The sequence below is a fragment of the Sorex araneus genome, chromosome 6, assembly GCF_027595985.1.
Source record: "Sorex araneus isolate mSorAra2 chromosome 6, mSorAra2.pri, whole genome shotgun sequence".
Classification (NCBI taxonomy): Eukaryota; Metazoa; Chordata; class Mammalia; order Eulipotyphla; family Soricidae; genus Sorex; species Sorex araneus.
Window position 1 is genome coordinate 56209071 of NC_073307.1, and position 20609 is coordinate 56229679.

At 52.0% G+C, this 20609-nt stretch overlaps 1 protein-coding gene across 3 annotated transcripts in view; it reads right to left on the reverse strand.

Moving 5' to 3' along the window:
* The window catches only part of ATP10A (ATPase phospholipid transporting 10A (putative)), a 74785-nt gene that overhangs the window by 40205 nt on the left and 13971 nt on the right, over positions 1-20609 (reverse strand). For all 3 annotated transcript variants that reach the window (XR_008630755.1, XM_055143050.1, XM_004617498.2), the window contains exon 2: positions 1021-1225. Coding sequence is in view for 2 of the 3 variants with exons in the window: in XM_055143050.1 (XP_054999025.1) it covers positions 1021-1225 (205 nt within the window). In the remaining variant the exon portion in view is untranslated. The remainder of the gene's footprint in view (positions 1-1020; positions 1226-20609) is intronic.

The following is a 20609-nucleotide window of genomic DNA, read 5'->3' on the forward strand; positions in this document are numbered from 1 at the left end:
GCACATACACACATGCGCAGCTCATATGCACATGTTCATAAACATGCACGTGAGCACACACATGCACACACACGCCCGCACACACGCAGACGTGCGCACACGCGCGCACACACGTACACAGATGCACAACGAAAGGCGCATGCACGCACGTGCACATACATGCGCGCGCACACTGAGCTCCCCTCCTCCCTGTCCTCCCAGGCAAACCAGACCTTCCTCCTCACGCAAGGAGCGGCTGCTGCTCTCCACCTCGTCGCTAGGAGGCGCAGGCGGGCTGCCGAGGGAACCGGGGCGGGCAGGGCGGTGGCAGCTGCCCTTGGTGCTTTCCTGGCTTAGGGCTCAGGGTCAGGAGGGCCCCGCACGACACGGACAAGCCTGGCCCCTCCCACCAATCAGTGGTGGCCGCTTGCAGAGTGACCTCTGGTTCCCACGCAGAGGGCGGCTCCCTGCCCCCAGTCCCTGGCGGCCGCTGGCCGGCATGGCTCCACTGAGGGTCCCCAGCTGCCCGAGGGTCCCACCTCCAGCACCTCCAACACCTCGTGGGCCATGGACTGGGCGGGAGCATGTTTAAGGGTATCACCGTCGGACTTCAAACATCCGTTTCAACAAGGCCTAGTGCGGGGGACGTGAGGCGTGTGGTGGGGTGGACGCTGGGGAGCACAGGAAGGGGACGTGGGGTGCGCAGGGAGGGGTCCTGGGGTGCGCGGGGTTCCTGGGGATCACGGGGGCATGCCTGGAACGTGCGGGGGCCTCGAGCACGCGGGAGTCTGGGGTGTGGGGTGTCTGGGGCGCAGGGGATCCTGGGGCCCGCGGGAGTCTGGGGCGCGCGAGGAGTCTGGGGCGCAGGGGATCCTGGAGGGCGCGCAGGGGATCCTGGAACACGCGGGAGACCTGGGGCACGCGGGGGTTCTGGGGCAAGCAGTAAGTCTGGGGCATGCGCAGGGGGTCCTGAGGCAAGCCGGAATCTGGGGCAAGCAGAAGTCTAGGGCGCCGGGGTTCTGGGGCGCGGGGGCCACTTACAGGCTTGGAGAAGCCGCGGACCACCCGGCGCCTCTTGAGATTGCTCTCCCCGTCCAGGTTGGCCGTCTCGATGTGGCAGAGCCCGTTGGGGTCACTGGAGGCCAGCAGCAGGATGTCGGCGGGGATGATTTCGTTACAGTGCAGGTACACGAAGTCGCCCACGTGGATCTCCTTCCAGAACCGGTCCACATACTGCTTCTCCTCCCTGCACAGAGAGTAGCGTCAGCCAGACCCGCAGGGCCGACGTGGGGGCTCATTTAAGTTTAATTAAAACTTGTTTGTTTGTTTGTGGGCCACTTTAGGGCAGTGCTGAGGGTTCTGCATTCAGGGATCACCCCTGGCTGGGCTCAGGGGACCAAATATGGTGCTGAGGATTGAACCCGGGTCAACGGCATGCAAGGCAAATGCCCTACCTGCTGTACTATTGCTCTGGCCCCATTATTTAAATTTTTGTATAACTGAAACAAGATAGTATTTGTTTAAATGCTTGAGACATTTAAAGACCATGACTTACAAAATTGTTTACTAGTATAGTTGTCTCAGGCATTCAACGTTACAACACCAATCCTACCATCAGGGGTGACTGCCTAACCCCTCCCCTCCCCCCAACAAACAGCACAAAAGCAGCAAGGACACTTATTTAGAAAAATACAAGGGGAGAGAAACAGAGAAATGTGTGTTCAAGAGAGAACACGGGCATCTCCCGAGTGGAAGAAGCTTATGTAAGCAGAGAGACAGAGAGGAAAACATGGGAGGTGCGTGTTCACGGGCAAACATGAAACACAGGCTTGGATTGAAGAGCAAGTCATGGGGTTCATTCAAAGCCTCTTTGAATTTTCAGGACAGAGAAAACTTTCAGGATATAAAGTGTACTAAAAAGGAGAAGGAAGCCAGAGACACGCAGAGGACTTAAGGCACGTGGCTTTCACGTGGCTGACACAGGTTCCATCCCTAGCGCCAACCGGGTCCCCCAAGCTCTGAACCAGGAGGCCCTGAGCAAGGCTGGATGCACACCTCCCCCCCACCCCCAACAAAAAAACAACAACAGCACCTCAAACCAAACATAAAACTTGACTTTGAGATTAGAGAGCTACTGCATTGCTTGAAGCCCTTCCTGGCCTCTTGCTGACACAGCTGGATCCCTGACACCACATACAGTCCCCGAGCACCAGCAGGGGGCACTCCTGAGCACATCAAGTGTCGCACCTCTCTCCCACCTCCCAATAAAAGAGAAGTTGAACAGAAAAACTATTGTGGGTTTTCTTCTTTTCTTCTCTGGATTTCTCTCCCATTCTTAGACAAGTAGACTTTAGTCATCCTACAAAAGGACTTTTCTCTATTGGGGTCTACACCCAGCCACGCTCCAGGGGCCCTCTGTGGATTCCAAGGATCAGACTCAAATCTTCTCACAATGAGCTATTTCTGTGGCTCAGGTGGTGTTCATGGGACCCTGCGGTGCTGGGGAGAGAACCCGAGGCTCCCACATGCAAAGCAGATACACAAACACTTTGTGGGTTCTTCCTTCAAGCCAGACCTTCACGGCTGGGCAATCTCTGAAGCTGCTGGTCCTTCGTAACTGTGGCCTGGCTCTGAGCTAAGGCTGACAAGGGCCCTCAAGGCCCTGCAGTGCCTGCTGGCTCCCCTCTTCCCTGAGGGGAGACTGTCAGAGCTGACGCCTGATGGATGAGGACCGCCTTGAACCTCCTTCTGCTTCGTTGAAGGCCAGACCTTAACTTTCTCCAGTCTTCCTCCTCGGTGACCTGGGCCGGATTCCCAGGGAAGAGCATGGGGCTTCCCAGAGCTGAGCCTCCTGCAGCACAGACAGGACAGTGTCTGTCTTGGGGGTAACGGGGGCAGGCTTTGGCAGGGCAGGAACTGTAGTCCCCAAGGGCCTGGAGATGTCCCTGAAGCACAGGGATAAGCAGAGAGCACCCTGTCTGTACCCAGAGAAGCCAACCGCCTCCCCTCCGGAGCACCTAGCCCACTCCGCTCCCCTCCCCTCCTCCCTTGGGGCTTGCCCACCCCCTGTGTGTCTTTGCAGCATTTTATTCTGAGCTTCTCCCACTTGGCCCCAGAGCCTGGGAGCCACTCCCTGCAATACTTGGCCCAGCAGTGCTTATGCTGGGTCCTGCCTTGTCCTGCCCAACTGGTGCCAAGGATCCAACTCAGGCCCCACGCATGCAGTAAATTGAAGCTTCTTAAAATCCAGAAAAACCACTGCAGGGGCAACAATAAGGAAACAGAGGCCATAGATATAGTTCAGAGAGCAGGGCACTAGCCTGGCACACAACCAACCCTATTCCCATGCCTGCACTGCAGTGAGTCTCTGACCCCATCAGAAGTTATCCCAGAGCACAGAGGGCCGGAGTCAGTCCTGAGTATCACCAAATAGGACCCAAAGACCCAAACTATAAATAAAAAAAAAAGGATAAGGAAAACTCCGTTAGACCACGCCAACTGGAGAACAAGCAGTAACCCATGTTTTCATGCCTCAGGAGGGCCCCTCGGTCACAGGATGGGGTGGAGTTCCACTCCTCGCACCCGCTCTGTTTTGAAGACTGTTCTGTAAATATTTTCCTAAGAGGAGGTAGCTGCCTTAACAAATTCAAAGGGATTTCTTTAAAGGACTTGAAAAGCCCGGCTTCTGACCAGGGATCACGTTTCTTCGAATTCTCTGAAATGCACTGGGTTTAAGGACCGGGGTGCAGAAAAGCTGAGTTTTATCCAAAGTTCTATTCTTGAAAGATTCTCAAATCCTCACCGTGATAACACACCCAGGGGGCGCCCCCTGCCTCTAGGCATCATGGGGTGTCCAGTTCTATTTGGGACTCTCTGCAAGAGGCAAAGTGGGGGGGGGGCACGTCACAAAACCAACAGAGACACAGAGGTGTGTGGAGCAAGTGTCTACTTTGGACGAATAAGCCCAGAATGTTCTGAGCAGCCAGTTATGGCATCTGTGTGATTGATGGTCCAGAGTGCAAAGTTTCTGTTTCGCTCTTTTGGCCCGGCCACTGGGCTGAGGGCAGGAGCTGGGGCCAATTGAGCACACACATGTCTGGGCAGGGCTAATGGCAGAGTGACAAAGGACATAGGACTCCATGGCACACTCAGTCTAAAGGATGTCATTTGCACGCAGTGCTAAATCCCGACAAAGAGCAAGCCCCCAGACCCATGTGCCAAGCATTTCCTGTGAGTAAAATATCCCCTGGATAAGAGAGGAATGTTCTAATGAAAACTATGTTTCAGTTACTAAAGCAGCAGTAATAAATTCTGGCCAGAACTATTTGGATGTTTTATGTCTTAGAGACAAGGCTTTGCTCTTTTCTTCCAAATGGCTCAAGGTCAAAGGAGGTTCAGATGCCAAGTATCTAGAAAGAGCCATAGAACACATTAAAAAAAGACTCTTAAAATTTCCTTCCTGGGTTGAAACATCTTAAAGGCAAAGGTGCCTCTCCTTAGAGCATTAACCTGCTATACTGACGTAGTGCACGAACCTAATACTCTAATCCTAGTCCCTAACCCTGGTCCCTAACCTGATTCCCTCACCTGGTCCCTAATCTGATACTCTAAACTGGTCACTAAGATGGTCCCTAACCCTAGTCCCTAACCTGATGCTCTAGCCCTGGTCCCTAATCTTGTCCCTCATCTAGTCCCTAACCTGCACATAAAGCCACTAGACCAGTGTCTGTCAGAGTGGGGTACTGCCTGGATGATGGGGGTGTGGAAGGGGCCTGCAGAGACACTTTCTACCTCTTCACATAAAGACAGTAGATTTCTGGAGTAGGCAGGGTGAGGGCCTGGCATAGGTGGCATGGTATTGAATGATTTTTTTTCCCTAAAGAACCCACTAAGTTTGGAAACATCGAAGAAGTTTTGGGCCTCCCGGGCAGGGTCAAACTCCAGAACAAAGGTGGTCACCGAGCAGGCTCCTCCAGATGGCAGGAGAAATAAGGCCGGAACATGGGAAGCTTAAACGGGAGGGTCTCGGCAAGAGATTCTCAGAGCTCAATGGGGCATTGCTGGGCCCACGGCCTCTGCCCTGGGGAAAGGAAAACCCTTCCCGGAGGTTAGTTCCAGGTGAAGACCACCCAGGGCCTGTGTGTAAGGGGGAGAAAGATAGAACAGGGAACTTCCCACAGTGCTTTAGAGAGATGCCCCCCACCCCAAACACATACTCTCTTCCCCCCTTTCAAAATGAGGTAGAAGAGATAGTAAGGGAGCAAGACGCTTGCCACGCACAGTCAGGTCCAGTGTGAATCCTGATAGGCACCACTGATCGATAAGCCGGTAATACAGTTCCTGGGGCATGATAGAAAGTTCCCAAGATCCCCAGCCCCATGGAGGCCTGGTGTGAGCACGGAAGGGCGTGGCTGCCTGCAAGGAGGAAGGTGTACAAGTGCTCTGTCCAGGAACGTGATCCCTGAGCCAGGCCAGATCATTCTGTGGCTGTGTCCAGTGACATGGCACCTCGCAGACTCAGCCAGCAGGACTGCACCGGGCATGTGCCGAGCAATTTACTGGCAGTTCCAGTCTTTACACACCTCCCGGCTTTAGCACTGGTGCATGGGCCTGAAGTTTTCTTTTGCTTCTACAAATGAGAGTTATTCTAGAAGTTTACTTCCATTAAAAATGAAATAAAATAAGTAACAAAGGCCAGAGTTATAGTACAGAGCTTAAGGTGTTTTGCCTTGCATGCAGCCAACCTGGCTTTGCTCCCCAGCACCCCATATGGTCCCCAGAGTCCCACAAGGAGTAATTCCTGAAGGCAGTGCCAGGAGTCAGCCCTGAGCATCACCAGGTGTGGCCTCAAACCCAGAACCAAACCAAACCAAAACATTCTTGGATAAAGTCCATGCACCCTTTGTTGGAATGTACAGCAGATGCATGATAAAGTGGATGAAATTTCTAAATGAAGCTTGATAGACACTGGATTTTTTTCAAGTGAAGGTGTGCATTAGATTAAGATGTGCCCAAGCAAAGGGTGTGACCCCCTCTCCAACACACACACACACACACACACACACACACACACACACACATACACAGAACGAGCACAGGAGCCAGCAGCAGAACCCTCACCCCCACCCCCAAATGTGCAAGTGTGTGTTGATGTCTGTGCATCATATTATCACCCACAGAGAACAGGGAGGGGAGAAGTAATACTACTATAAACATGATACATCGGGGAGGACATTGCAGCTGCCCCCAGTATCTTCTGCACCCTATACGGTCCCTGGGCACTGCCAGGAGTGATGCCTGAGCACAGAGCCAGGAGTAAGCTCATGTGTGGCCTCAAAATTCTGTGTATATTGCCTTGCATGTAGCTGAGCTGATCTTGATCCCTGGTACCCCACAGGGTCCCCAGAGCCCTGAGAGCAGAGCCCTGAGCACTCCCAGGTGTCACCCCAAATCCAAATAAATAAATGACAAGTTCTAAATCATGTATAACATGTTGAGAGTGTATTTAGAGTATGGAACAAAGTTTTTCTCCATTCATCCATTCTGGAGATATGAGTACAGAGGGAAAGGCACTTGTCTTGAAGTTTGATCCCTGTAATGCCATAGCATCCCCAGAGCCCAACAGGAGTAGACCCTGAGCACAGAGCCAGGACAGCCCTGAGTGTAGAACCAGGAGGGAGCCCTGAGCGCAGAGCCAGGAGTCACCCCTGAGCATCATTGGGTATGACCCCCAAACCAAAAAATAAATCAAATAAAATTGGAAAATGAGATGATAAACTGCATTGTACACAAGAGGAAAAATCGCCAGGGGTAAGTGAGTAATTCCTGGCACAAAGCAAGTAGGGCTGTGAGTGGACATGTGTGAGTGTACATGTGTGCATATGAGTATGTCCACGCATGAGCATGCATGCCAAGTCTGTGCAAGTGTGCACACGTGTGCACTGTGTCTAAACATGCATATGAGTACATGGATATACATGGAAAGGAGCTGCCGTAGTGTGAAAGTGGAAAGCTGAATGATGTCTGGAGGAAGACTACAGTGGAATGTTCTAGTAATTATTCTTCAAATAATGAAGTCAAGCGTCACATTTACTTTTAAAATGTGCCAAGTGTTCCAGCAGGATGACGGAACACTCCCGTGGTTTCACCCTCTGCCCCCACACTGCTCAGCGCGGCCTTGGTTTTGCAGCAGGGAAATAGCATGGCCGTGAATCAGCTGTGCAGCCAGAGGCCACTTCCGCTTGCATTGCTCTGGCCTGTTCCCTGGGTCCAGGATGTCTGCAGAGTCTGGGCCTTGCGCCCGCACCACCAGGGAATGGTTCAATGAGCAACAATGGGGCAGCTGGAGTGACAATACAGAGAGGAGGGTGCTTGCCGAACCAGTTCAAGCCCCTTGGTCCCCCAGAACCACACCACGAGTAAGCCCTGAGTGCAGAGCCAGCAGCAAGCCCTTAGCATCACTGAGTGTGGCCCTAAATCAAACCAAATCAAAACAAAAAAGCAAACAAATAAAACTGAGGCAATGACTAGGAAAAGACTCCCCGATCTCAGGGAGAGTGGTTGCATGGCAAAGTCATGGAAGTCAACTCTTCGTCTCGAATTTTTTAATGAGCAGTGAATAGCTTTTTCTTTAAAATTAATGGGGGAAAATATCAAGTGGTGTATCAAGCTTCATTTAGAAATTTCATCCACTTTATCACGCATCTGCTGTGCATTCCAACACAGGGTGCATGGACTTTATCCAAGCATGTTTTATTTTGGTTTGGTTCTGGGCTCGGGGCCACACCTGGTGATGCTCAGGGCTGACTCCTGGCACTGCCTTCAGGAATTACTCCTTGTGGGACTCTGGGGACCATATGGGGTGCTGGGGAGCAAAGCCAGGTTGGCTGCATGCAAGGCAAAACACCTTAAGCTCTGTACTATCACTCTGGCCTTTGTTACTTATTTTATTCTAATTTAAAAAATAAACGTCTAGAATCAGTCTCATTTGCAGAGGCCAGAGTTGAAGTCCATCGGTGTGTAAAGACTGTGTAAATTGCTAGGTGCATGCCTAGTGCAGTCCTGCTGGCTGGGTTTGAGAGGTACCACAGGATGGTCTGGCTTGGCCAGCACAGCAAGGCTGAGTGTCACAGGGTGGTAGCCTGAGCTATCTGTGTGGCGAACCCCTCCTAGTGAAAGTTCATTGATGTTGGTACTTTGACTCTACTACAAAAAAGCCCAGCTCCTGCTTGGAGAGATCATCACAACGAGCTGGAGTTCCGGCTTGTACACCCTGGAGTCCCAGGTTCAATGCCCAGCATCCTCTGGTTCCCTGAGCACGGAGCCAGGAGTAGCCCCTGAGTCCACCCAGTGTGTTTTCCCTCAAAAACCAAAAATAAATAGATGAACGGCCAGATGCCAGACAGACAGATGTGAGGATGTTTGAAGAAATGTGAATGTGTATCTTTGGTGACTTGTTTTCAACATGCAGCAAGGAAGGATTCAGGGTTCGAGGTGCACACAGGCTGTTCTGCAAAACACATGGGGAATGATGGCAACACAAGAAAACAGCCGCTGAGCTGGGCTCCACTGAGTGTCCAGCCAGCCTTTTCCCCACACCCACCGTGGGCACTGTCATAGGAACATGCTGGCACAGTCTCGGGCAGGGCTGGGCCGAGCTGGCCGAGGTTCCCCAGCCCAGCATTCCAGAGATGCTGCCCAGATGCCAAGGGCAGGTCCAGGGTTTGCCGGGCCAGCCCGGAGGGAGGGAAGGTGGACACTGCAAAGACACAGACCCCTCATCGTGTCTAGCAGCAGAGCCGAGTGCACCCCCAGGCCCCCTCAGTAGCGACTTTGGGAAGCCATGAGAAAGGCCTGAAGGCCTGACCCCTGTGTGGGACGGTGTCCAGCAACCCTGGGGCTCAGCCTTGTGCTCATGAGCTGAAGGAGCCACGTGCTGCCATGGGAGGCGTTTTGTGTCCCCTATTCTTTTAAACCCAGAAGCATCCTTCAACCAAAAATGAGGGCACGGAGAAATGGATCAATGGGGGTCAGTGGGGCTGAGACCAGTGGTGGGAGGAACTGGGACAGGATGGTGAGGTCCCGGGGCAGACAAGGGCTCAGCCACCAGGAGGAAGAACTTGGTTCTACTGAGATGGCAGAAGGGAAAAGAAATGAACACAGAAACAGAAGGAGGGCTATAGGACAGCAGGGAGGGCATTTGCCTTGCACGCAGCCAACCGGGGTTCGATCCCTGGTACCCCATAGGGTTCCCCAAGCACCACCAGGAGTTGAGTGCAGAGCCAGGAGGAACCCCTGAACATTGCCAGGTGTCACTCAAAGAGCGAAAGAAAGAAAGAAAGAAAGAAAGAAAGAAAGAAAGAAAGAAAGAAAGAAAGAAAGAAAGAAAGAAAGAAAGAAAGAAAGAAAGAAAGAAAGAGAGAGAGAGAGAGAGAGAGAGAGAAGAAAGAAAGAAAGAAAGAAAGAAAGAAAGAAAGAAAGAAAGAAAGAAAGAAAGAAAGAAAGAAAGAAAGAAAGAAAGAAAGAAAGAAAGAAAGAAAAACAGAAGGAAGGGCAGAGAGACCCCAGTGGCTGCCCCTTGTGAGTGCAGCTCTGGTGGCTTCTTCCAACCAACGAGCGCCCAGCCCCCTGAGAAAGGTCTAGAAACAGTGCTGTGTGTGGAGTTTCTCTTCCAGAGCTGCTGACACGTGGAAGTGGAGGTGATGGGAAGTCTCCAGAAAAGGGGGAGAGTGGGTTCTCGTGAGACCCGGGGTGTGGGGGATGAGGGGCCAGAGACACCCCAGCATGGTTGAGGGACACTGGGGGATCATGGTTGAGGGGCACCGGGGGATCCCACTCAGAACCCACCCCACTCACACTGTCCCCCTGTTCTCCACTCCACAGCAGGGAAACTGAGGCACAGGGCTGGACACAGCTGGTGGGCAGGGCTGCACGTGGGATTTCTCAGCTCAGAGTAGGTTCTGGGTCATTCCCAGATAGCGAGAGAGCACAGGTAAAAGCAAAGATGCTCTCGACGGACGTGGTGGGTTCCGGAGAGCATCTCTGCCTTGCACTGCACACACACACACACACACACACACACACACACACGAACACAAACATACAAATGCACACTTGCAAGTATACATGCACAGAAGTACACACACAAATGCATACTTATACGTACACACATTTACACATGCACTCACACACGGACACATGCACACACGCATACATGCACTCACACACATGTACATTTGCATGCACACATGCATTCACACACATGCACATGCATGGACCCACAGGCATGTGCACACACATTCATTCACACACATGCACATGCATGCACCCACAGGCATGTGCACACACATTCATTCACACACAGACATGCACACATGCAGACATGCACACATGTGTGCACAACACACATATGTGCTGGGTAGGGACTGGAACACAGGCTTTGCATGCAGATTCTTCCTGTTCCTTCCCTGGCATGGTCCCCCACCCCCCCCCCAGCACCACCTGGAATGAAGCCCTGAGCACTGAGCCAGGAGCACCAGCACCCCCTGCTGTCCTGCACACCACACCCAGGTGTGGCCCAAAAAATCAAAATGAGAAACTCAAAAGAGCAAAGCTGCCCCGGTGAGGCCAGCTCAGCACGCAGAGCCCAGGCACTAAGGGCTAAAGGATCCGAACCTCCGATGGCCCAGGGTCTTTTCCCTGACCATCCCTGGGGGAGGCCAGGGGGACACTGAACTCGCAGGTCAGAACACAGGAAGCCGCCAGGTCTCGCCCGGCAAGCACACACCTCAAGTGGGTGCGATTGCTCCAGCCGCCACAAAGCTCTATTTGTTCCTACTTCGGGGTGTGTTATGGGCACACACAATCACTCTGAGGAAACTCCGCTGTAAAAATAAATACTTTTCTCTTTCATTCAAAGGGAGGCAAACTAACAAGGGCGCCCAGCACGCCCACAGCCCCTTCCAAGAACACGCGCGTTTGTCCCAGGTCTGGCAAGAATGCTTGGCTGATGGTATCAAAGCCTTTTCATTGATCTCCCGTCAACTTGATTTCAACACAGGAAAAAAATGCTCATTTTATTTATTCCACTTCAAATTAAAACAATCTTTTTGTTGTTGCTATTGGGCTTGCCTTCATTTTTCTTTGAACATAGGGAGCCCCACTAACCCACACTAGTCTCAGATTTGGGGGCTTTATACTTCCTCGGCTCTGGATGGGTAGAGAAACTTATTCTTTGCCTGAATTGGATTCCTCAAGAGTCTTACTAATTCCATTCCCCAAAATGAGCAAAAAGTTCCACTTCTGAACTGGAAAGAAGTAGCCTAGGATTTATCTTCCTCAATAAGAAAGAATCTAGACCAAAATCTATTTTTAAAATAAAACTTTAGGCTACACCCAGTGATGCTCAGGGCTTAATCCTGGCTCTGCACTCAGGGATCACTCCTGATGGGCTCAGGGGACCATATGAGATGACGAGGATTGAACCCAGGTTTGCTGTGTGTGTACAAGGCAAGTGCTTTATCCACTGTAATATGTCTCCAGCCCCAACTAAAATCTCTTTTTAATTAATCAATCAATTAATAAGGTTTTGGGCCCACACCTGACTGTGTTCAGACTTATCCAGTCTCTGCACTCAGGGATCACTCCTGGTGGGGCTCAGGGGGACCATATGGGACATCAGGGATCAAACCCAGGTTAAGCTGGTGCTTATCTCTCCAGCCCCCCAAATGTGTTCTTGTTTTGGGTTAAGAAGCAGGACTTATTGTGGTAGTGGGGGCAGTCACTGGGGGCTCCCTGTAGTCTCTCTGCCCTTCCTTCTGTTTCTTTCACTTTCTTTTCATTTCTTTATTTTTTATATATATGCATTTATTTATTTTGCTTTTGGGGGGCCACACCTGGCGATGCTCAGAGGTAACTCCTGGCTCTGTACTCAGTTTCCTGGCCAACCCCGGTTCGATCCCTGGTATCCCATAAGGACCCTGAGTACTGTGCACAGATCATTCCAAACAGGGTTCGGGGGAACCAATGGAATTAATCTGGGTCAACTGCATGCTGCTCCAAAGGGCAGTGAACAAGGGAGCACTTTTTTTTCATTTATTTTGTAATTAATTGGGGTTCTGTGATTTATAGTGCTGTTAATGATAGCTTCCATGTGGTTCCAACACCACACCCATCACAGTGTCTCCACCTCCCTCTCTGCAGCTACACAGTGATGCCAGAGGAGAAAATTCCCCAGCAATTTCTCCTCACTGGGTAAGAGAAACCTCTACAGAGCCATCTATTGCCAATTCATAGCTGAGTGAATGTTTAACTGTTTAACTGTGGTGAACCTAAGTCGAAACCAAACTGAAATGCTTAACTCCAATGCAAAATCCAAACAAATCAAGCCTCATAGGTACTGTCTTTCTTACATGGCTATTTCCATTGAAAGCTTTGAAGTCAATCTTTAGTAAGTTCTGAGTCACTGAATGGATGCAAGAGCTCTACACCTCTGCCATTGAGAACTTAAAAAAAAAGCTAACCAGCTAGGGGCCAGAGCAATAGCACAGCGAGAAGAGCCTTTGCCTTGCATGAGGCTGACCTGGGTTCAATTCCCAGCATCCCATAGGGTCCCCCTGAGCACTGCAAGGAATAATTTCTGAGTGCAGAGCCAGAAGTGACCCCTGAGTATCGCTGAGTATGACCCTAAAAGCACCCCCCACCCAAAGTTAACCATCCATTTTAAGAAAATGGCAATTGGGGCCAGAGAGTGACAGAGAGAGAGAGAGAGAGAGAGAGAGAGAGAGAGAGAGAGAGAGAGAGAGAGAGAGAGAGATTCAACCAACTGGGTTTAATCCCTGGCATCCCATATGGCTCCCTGAGCAACTCCAGGAGTTATTCCTGAGCATTACCAAGTGTGGTCCAAAACCCAAAATCAAACAAACAAAAGACCCAAGAAAGAAATAGCTATTTTAAGGCATATAATATGATTGATTCCTAAACTTGTAAACCTCAAGAGTGACAGAAAAACCTGGGACATGAGTTTGAAAAACAACCTGTAATGTTTCAAAGTTATGGAGGACTTCATGGTAATACAAAAACGTGACATTAACAGTAAGTAAGAACAACAAACCCCCTTCTGCATGTCTATCATATATGTTGGCCTGGGTGTCTGGCAGTCACCCATGGGAACATAGATCTCCTGAGAGAATTCCTCACTTCAGACGACTTCTACCTTCCCCATAGAAAATGCTTCTGGGAGATTGTGTGTGTGTGGGGGCTGTGTGTTACACCCAGTGTAGAACAAGGATTCATTCCAGCAGAAAAGAGTTTTGTTGCTCTACTTATCACATACCACTGATGCCAGCTTTTTGTACTGGCAGTAAGTCATTGGTTACTTCCATCTCAGTGCTTGGAGGTCACGCCCCATAGTTCGGGCGGGGACTGTGAGGTGCCCAGGACTGAGCCCGGGTTTCCAGCATACTAACCCTTCTCCTCTGTGCCCCCAGCACTTCTGCCTGATCTTCTTAGCAGAGGCCACTCACAGTGCTGTCTGGCTGAGAAAGCCATCTGCGTCGCTGAATGCCCACCAGTCAGATTCATTGTTTTTATTCAAAACATCTCTGGGCATCTTAGGTGCCCTGAGATGGTAATGGGGGTGATGGGGCGACCCTGATTCAGCCAGACAGCAGGGCAGGATCTTGTACCTCCCAGGCAAGTGCTCCACCACCAGCCACCAACCACACCCCAGGCCCAGGGCTCTCAAACGATTTCATTCAATATGAAAAGTTGTGCAGTGTCAGGCCGTGGTGATTATTTTTTTTTTTGGCTTTTGGGTTATATCTGGCAATGCACAGGGGTTACTCCTGGCTCTGCACTCAGGAATCACCCCTGGCTCAGGGGTGCTCAGGGGACCATATGGGATGCTAGGAATTGAACCCAGGTTAGGCCGCGTGGTGATTTGAAAGAGGAATTATTTTGGTCCAGGGTGACCGCTAAGTTGCCAGCATGCTTAGAGACTGTGGAAGTTCTCGAGCAATCCTGGGGAAAGAAGGGCAAAGGAGGAAGATGAAGGGGACCGAGGCCAGAGCCCACCGACCACGTGGCATTTCCTCACTCTGAGTCTGGCCCCACAGGAGTCTGCAGCCTGAGCCCTGCTGGGCCGGGGCTCACCTCCCCGGGTCAGTGGGTTCAGAGCCTGCCAAGACAGCAGTTCTAATTCTGCCCCGTGCACATTGAACCAGTTCACACACACTCCGGCAAGAACTGGGGTGGCCAGTACAGGGTCTCACTCCTCAACTGTCTCCGATTACACATCTCCAGGCCCAGAGCAGACAGCAGTCATGGGGCTGGCCCAGCCCTGCCCTGGGATTCACCCAGCCCTCGTCGGCCACTTCCAGTGGGCCCTCAAGCCCAGCCGGACAGCAGAGATTCCAAATGGTTCCCCTGGGGGCACTGAGGGTGGCCACCCAACAGCGCCAGCCCAGCTGGCCTGCAGATGCCACGGCCCCATTCCAGCCTTCGCTCCAACTCCCAGCACATTTTCCTTCTCTCCTCCTGGCTGGGCAGATGACCGAGGCCTCCTGCCAGCACTCGGGCGCTGTTGACCAGGCTTGATCCCCAGAACCCCTGATCCCACCAGGACTGACCCCTGAGTGTTGAGCGAAGAGTAAGCCCTGAGCACCACCAGGTATGGCCCCCAAGTGAAAATAATTAAATTGTGATGAAATAAAATAAAGGCAGCAATGGGGGCGCCTTCAGAAGTGTTTCCCATTTTGACCCTCAGTACCACGATGTGTGGGGCATGTCCGGGTCCCGAATACTAGGTCTCAAAGGTGGGAGAGGAGCGGGGACGGGTTGTGAGTGCCCCTCCCCGCAAGCCTGTCTGGGCAATGTGCTGCGGAGCATTTCTCCACATTATCCATTGCTTCCAGGTGTGTCTAAAATACAGTTATAGGTCAGGGAGCTGCTCATGGACTAGAGGTTAGGCTCTAGTCAGGCTCCACATCCTGTACCACTCGTCCCTGAACAATGCCAGGAGCAAGCACCCAGTACTAAGCACCCAGCACCCAGCCAGGAGGAGACCCTGAGAAGAGTCAGATGAATGTGCCCCAAACCTAAAATATGCAAAGAGAGACAGAGAGAAAGAAGAGAGAGAGAAAGAAGAGAGAGGGAGAGGAGAGAGAGAGATAGAGAGAGAGAGAGAGAGTGCACACAGGGGCCGAAGCTCCTGATTGCATGTGGGTGACTCTGATTTGGTCCCCGGCACTGCAAGGCCTCAAATCCAGTAGCATCACTCACAGGACTTAGCACTAAACTGCCAGCCCGGCTTGTCCAGAGCACTGTTTGGGAAGGGTTCCCTCTCCCCAAATCGGGCATTCAGGCTCACCCTCTGGTGCTCAGGGCTGATCCCGGCTCTGCACTCAGGGGTTACTCCTGGCAGCTCAGGGGACCATATGGATTTCTGGGGATAGAACCCAGGTTGGCCACATGTAAGGCCAGCACTTTCCCCATTGTGCTATGATACCGGCCCCTTAAGTTCTATTTTTTGAAGGAATTTTCAGATCTCAGGAAGTTGCACAGAAATGTGCAGGAAGACCCCTTGCTCCCCCACCCCCAACCTCACCACCCTGGGGGCTTCCTGTGTAACCCAAGTATAACATAGAAATGAGGATATGGACATAAGGACGTCGGTACAGACCCACCACTAGATGGAGTCACCTCCCTCACCTGCTTTAGATATGCACACGTCTGTGTGCGTGCATGTGTACATGTATGCTTGTGTGTCTGTGTGTCTATGTATGCCTGTGGTGAGTCTTTATGTCTGTGTGTCTGTGTGTGCATGTCTTTGTGTGCATGTGTCTGTGCATGTGTGTCTGAGTATGTGTCTGAGTGTGTCTGTGTGTGCATGTCTGTGTGTGCACATGTGTCCATATCTGTGTGTGCATGTGTATGTCTATGTATGCATGTGTTTGTGTGTATATGTGTGCACACATACGTGCATGTGTATGTGTCTGTCTGTGTGTGCATGTGTGTGCTGTCTGTGTCTGTCTGTGTATGCGCATGTGTGCACAAGTGTGTGTGTGTGTGTGTGTGTGTGTGTGTGTGTGCACCCACCAATATTCCACAGCCCAGAAGCTGCCTGGCCCCTGTCCTTGCAACCACACCTCCTCTCCCCACCTCTAGTCCCTGTAACCACTAACCAACTCCCCACTTCTGTGACCATATTATTCCACCATTGCGGAGTGACTTGGTATGAGTGTGCTGCATTTAGCAGAGTTTCTCATCCGAGTGGTTGCATGGCCCCATGAGTGTGCCTTTGGCATTGATCAGCATTTCAGGTTGGGTCCATAATTATGTTTGACACCTTTGGTGACTGATTAGCCTTCCAGGTCTCAGTATTCCTGAATCTTGAATCCCTCAGTTGAACAATGTCTGTGTGTCGCTTTAGTTTTCAGCTCTGGGCTCTGCTGAACAAAATTTGGGCAAAGGTTTCAGAGAGAAAGCATGCTTTCCTATGCTCCCAGCTGAACCGGCAACAGGGTCGCTGGCATAACATGGAGAAATTCTATTTAAGTTCCTGGGGTGGGTGGAGCTCCCATTCCACCATGGAGGAGAGAATGACCCGGTTTTTCTGCATCCTTGGCAACATTCTGCTATTTTTACTTTCCCCTTTCTGGGAGGGGGCGACGAGATTTCCTGGCAGCTTTTGCTGGCCGGCCACTTGCTCTGACGGGGCGTGTTGAAGGTCTTGTGTGCGATCTGCTGTCCAGGAGACACCTCCTCCTGTGTGTGCTTCCTAAAATAGTACTGCTTGTTTGGGGGCCAGAGAGGCAGAACAGTGGGGCAGGATTAATGCCTTGCACACAGCTGGCAGGGTTTTGGTCCCCGGCACCCCACAGGGTCCCCGGAGCCCCGCCAGGAGTGAGAACAGAGTCCTCTGAGTACAGAGTCAGGCAGAAGTCCTGAGCACAGCTGGGTGTGGACTCCAAATTAAAACTACAAAATAAAACAGGATCTCTTGTTTTGTGTTGCTTTCATTTTATTCGGAGTCTGGGCCATTCCTGGCGGTGCTCAGGGCTTACTTCTGGCTGTGCTCAGGGGTCACTTCCGGTGGTGCTCAGGGATCATAAGTAGTGCTGGGCATTGAACCTGGTGGGTCACACGAAGGCAAGTGCCTTACTTCTGTACTAGCTCTCCAGCCTCAACTTTAGGGCTGGGCAGCTTGTGGACCACACTCAGGACTTACTCCAGGCTCAGTGCTCAGAACTCAATCCTGGAGGTGCTGAAGGCACCGTATGGGGTGTTGGGCTGAATCAGTTTTTTTGTTCATGTTTAATTTTCAGAGTTCTTCAAGTTCTTCTCGACTTAGGGGTCTGGTTGGATATGTGATCAGCAAATATCCTTTCTCCAGCCCCATCTGTAAAAAATTTTATTTCTCTTCTCAAGAAGATCTGGCCCATAGGAAAAAAAATGTTTTTAATTTTGATGAGTTCCAATGTAACCATTTTTTTCCTTTTATGGATGATGTTTTTAGCATAAGGTTTAACAAGTTGCACCACGTATTGGGTTCCAGAAGTTTATTTATGTCTTTGTCTAGTTTCACACTGAAATCTATGATCATTTTTCAGTTAAATTTGTATGAGGTTTAGCTTCTCTTCACCCTCCCTCTCTCTACCCATCCTCTCTCTCTCTCTCTCTCTCTCTCCATGAATATCTCACTGTCCCAAAAGTCAGGCTGGTCTTCTCGGATTGCTTTTGCTTCCACGTGAGCAATGAACTGAGCATTTTCGTGTAAGTCTCTTGGAGCAGTGATCTGGACCCACCTTTTGCCAATCTTACAATACCCTATTCCTCTAGAGTAAGCATCCGTATTGGAAAGAGGGATTCCTCCCACTCAGTAACCTTTTTCAAAATAATCTGGTTCTTTCTAGGGGGAGGTGGTGGATATACGAGTCAGTGCTCAGGGACTCATCCTGGCTCTGTGATCATGAGTGATCACTGTCTGTGTTATCGGGGGACCACTAGGGGTGCTGGGGTTTCAAACAGGGGTTGGCTAAATACAAGAGAAGCGCTTGATCTGTGCTATCTCTCTGGGCCCCCTCAAAATAATTTTGATTGTTCTCGGATCTGTGTTTGTCCAAACTGCCATTAATCTAACCGTCCCCACATGAGTGGTCAGGGATGGAGTGGATATGACTCACTGGAGTGGGCCTGAGCACCAGTGGATGTCAGCACTAGATCCCCAGGAGAAGGTCAAGGGAACAAAGCATCCCCCAAGGCTGCTTCATGAAAGAGACAAACTCTGTTCACTCTTCCTGGGGAGCAGAGAAGCACGGTTCTGGTGGGTCTCTGCCATTTCACCCATGTTCCTGTGTCTGTCCCCTCCTTGCAGGTCTGTGATTGGTATCCAGAAAAATACACACGATTGCTGACAGGACACGAGACCCAACACTTGACCCAGACCCTCTGAGAAGAACGTCACAACCAACGCAGAAAGCATTCAGAAGAGCATGTCGCCACCTCTGTCACTGGAGCTGCATGCCTAGCGCGGGGTGGCGTTTTACAGTTCAGGGAAACAAGATGGTCCAAGGGCTTTCAGCAGAGGGTGCTCTCCCACTCGGGGTCACAGGTGACAATGTCTGGAGGCTGAGGATGATGTTCAGTATGGCTGGGATAGGGACCCGTGGATCCCACAGCCCAGAGCTCCCAGCTCAGCTCCACCTGAGCAACCCTTCCTGTCTCTGGACCATCGTGTCCCAGAGATGCATGAAGCATTTTCAAGAAGACCTGGCAGACAAATCCCGCCATCTAAGTTCACGTGGGAGCCCAGACTCAGCGTCTGGCTCTGTAGGTGCCCCCAAGCATTGCTGAGAACCCCTGAACCAATGTGGCCCCCAAATACATAGACAACAGAAGTTCTGAAACGCTAGAAACATCATAACACAAGATGTGTCCACTGCAAAACCAGCTCCGCTCACCCACCCCAGGCTAGTCCTCAAACTCCTTACGGTGCTTCCTCAGATTCTCCATTCATTCAAGAGGGTTCAGGTGTTTGTAGTCCAATGCCCCAAGAGGCATCCGGGACACACAAGTGGGGGTGCCCAAGAACCTGGTGTGTGTCTGGTAGCTGATGCCAACCACGGTTGTGGCATGGCACTGCTGGGCACAGCGTCACAATCCAGGTGTCAGGAGTGGGAAGAGCGGCTCCACACGTGAAAGCGGCACTCACAAGGCCAACGTGTCCAGGGCCAGGCGGGGCCAGAGAGGAGGGCAGGACGGAGCTCCAGATGTCCACGCTGGACTACAGACACCAGGAAGAAGCGAGGCGGCAGCCGCCCAAACAGAGCAGAGATGTCGGCCAAGCGCCAGGCAGGACAGAAGCCTGGCTCCCTCCACCCTTCAGGTGACAAATGGGGCAGAAAGCCTGTTGCTGGGCCCAGAGCAAGAGAAGAAAGAAACCGGAAGATGTGGAGAGGCACAAAACTGATACTGCCCCGTCTGCCCACAGTCACCACTCAGCTCATGCTCAGCTCCAGGAGACAGTGCTCAGGGTCGCAGGACGAACTGAGGCAGCCAGGCAGTGAGCAGATTTCCCAGGATTGCATCGCACTTTCCACCCCCCCCACCCCCCCAGACACACCACATTCCTTTCCAACTGGATAGAAGAATCCGAAGTGGAAACTATGACAGCGCAGGTCCCGGTGCCAGGGAAGCGCCCGAGTGCGCCTGAGTGACAGCGAGAGGCAAGCCTGGCGGGGCCGGCGGGGCGAAAGCAGCAGGACACCAGGTGCTCTCCTGGGAAAGGGATCAATACTGGGGCCAGAGAGAAGGTGCAGCAGGCAGGGGCCATCCTCTGCGTCCCACAGGGCTCCCAAGCACTTATTATTAACTCCCGAGCCGTTATTATTATTGTCTAGCTCTTGGCCCACGCCCAGCAGTGCTCAGGGGGTGCTTGGGAACCATGTGGTCCCAGGGATGGAACCAGGGCCTCCTGCGTGTTATGCCCGAGCTCCAGCCCCCGGAGTCACTCTTTAGCTGTGTTTTGTTCGGTTTTGTTTTGGGGCTACATTGGGCAAAGGGGAGGAGGAGAGAAGAGAGGAGGGGAGGGAAGGGGTGTGGAGGGAAGGAGAGGAATAGAAAAGGGGGAGAGAGGAGGGGAGGGGAGGAAAAGGCAGAGAGGTGAGGAGGGGAGGGAGGAGGAAGGCAGGTGAGAAGATGGAAGGGGAGGAGATGGGAGGCAGGGGAGGGCAGGGGAGGGCAGGAGAGCAGAGGGGAGAGGAGAGGAGGAGATGGAATCGGAGGGGATGGGAGGGGAGAGGAGAGGAGAGAAGGGGAGGGGAGAGGGTTTGCTTTTTTTAAGAAACCAACTCCAGCTGAATTTGCAGAGGCAGCTCCGCTGTCTGGCCACGCCAGGGGACATGCAGGTCTCCCTCTCAGGACTCCGTCTCTGCCCCCTCCAGGTCAGTGCGGCCACCCCTCATCTCCCTGCCTTATCAGGCTCCGTGAGTTCATCACAGGAATGCAAGCCCACGCCTGTCCTGCCTTCCCCGAGTGGCCACAGTGATGTGGGGCTGAGTCCGGCACAGGTTCTAGGTGTGGCGCTGCGGGCGGGGGTGGGGGCGCCTCCCCACTCCCTTGGCTGCATTTGC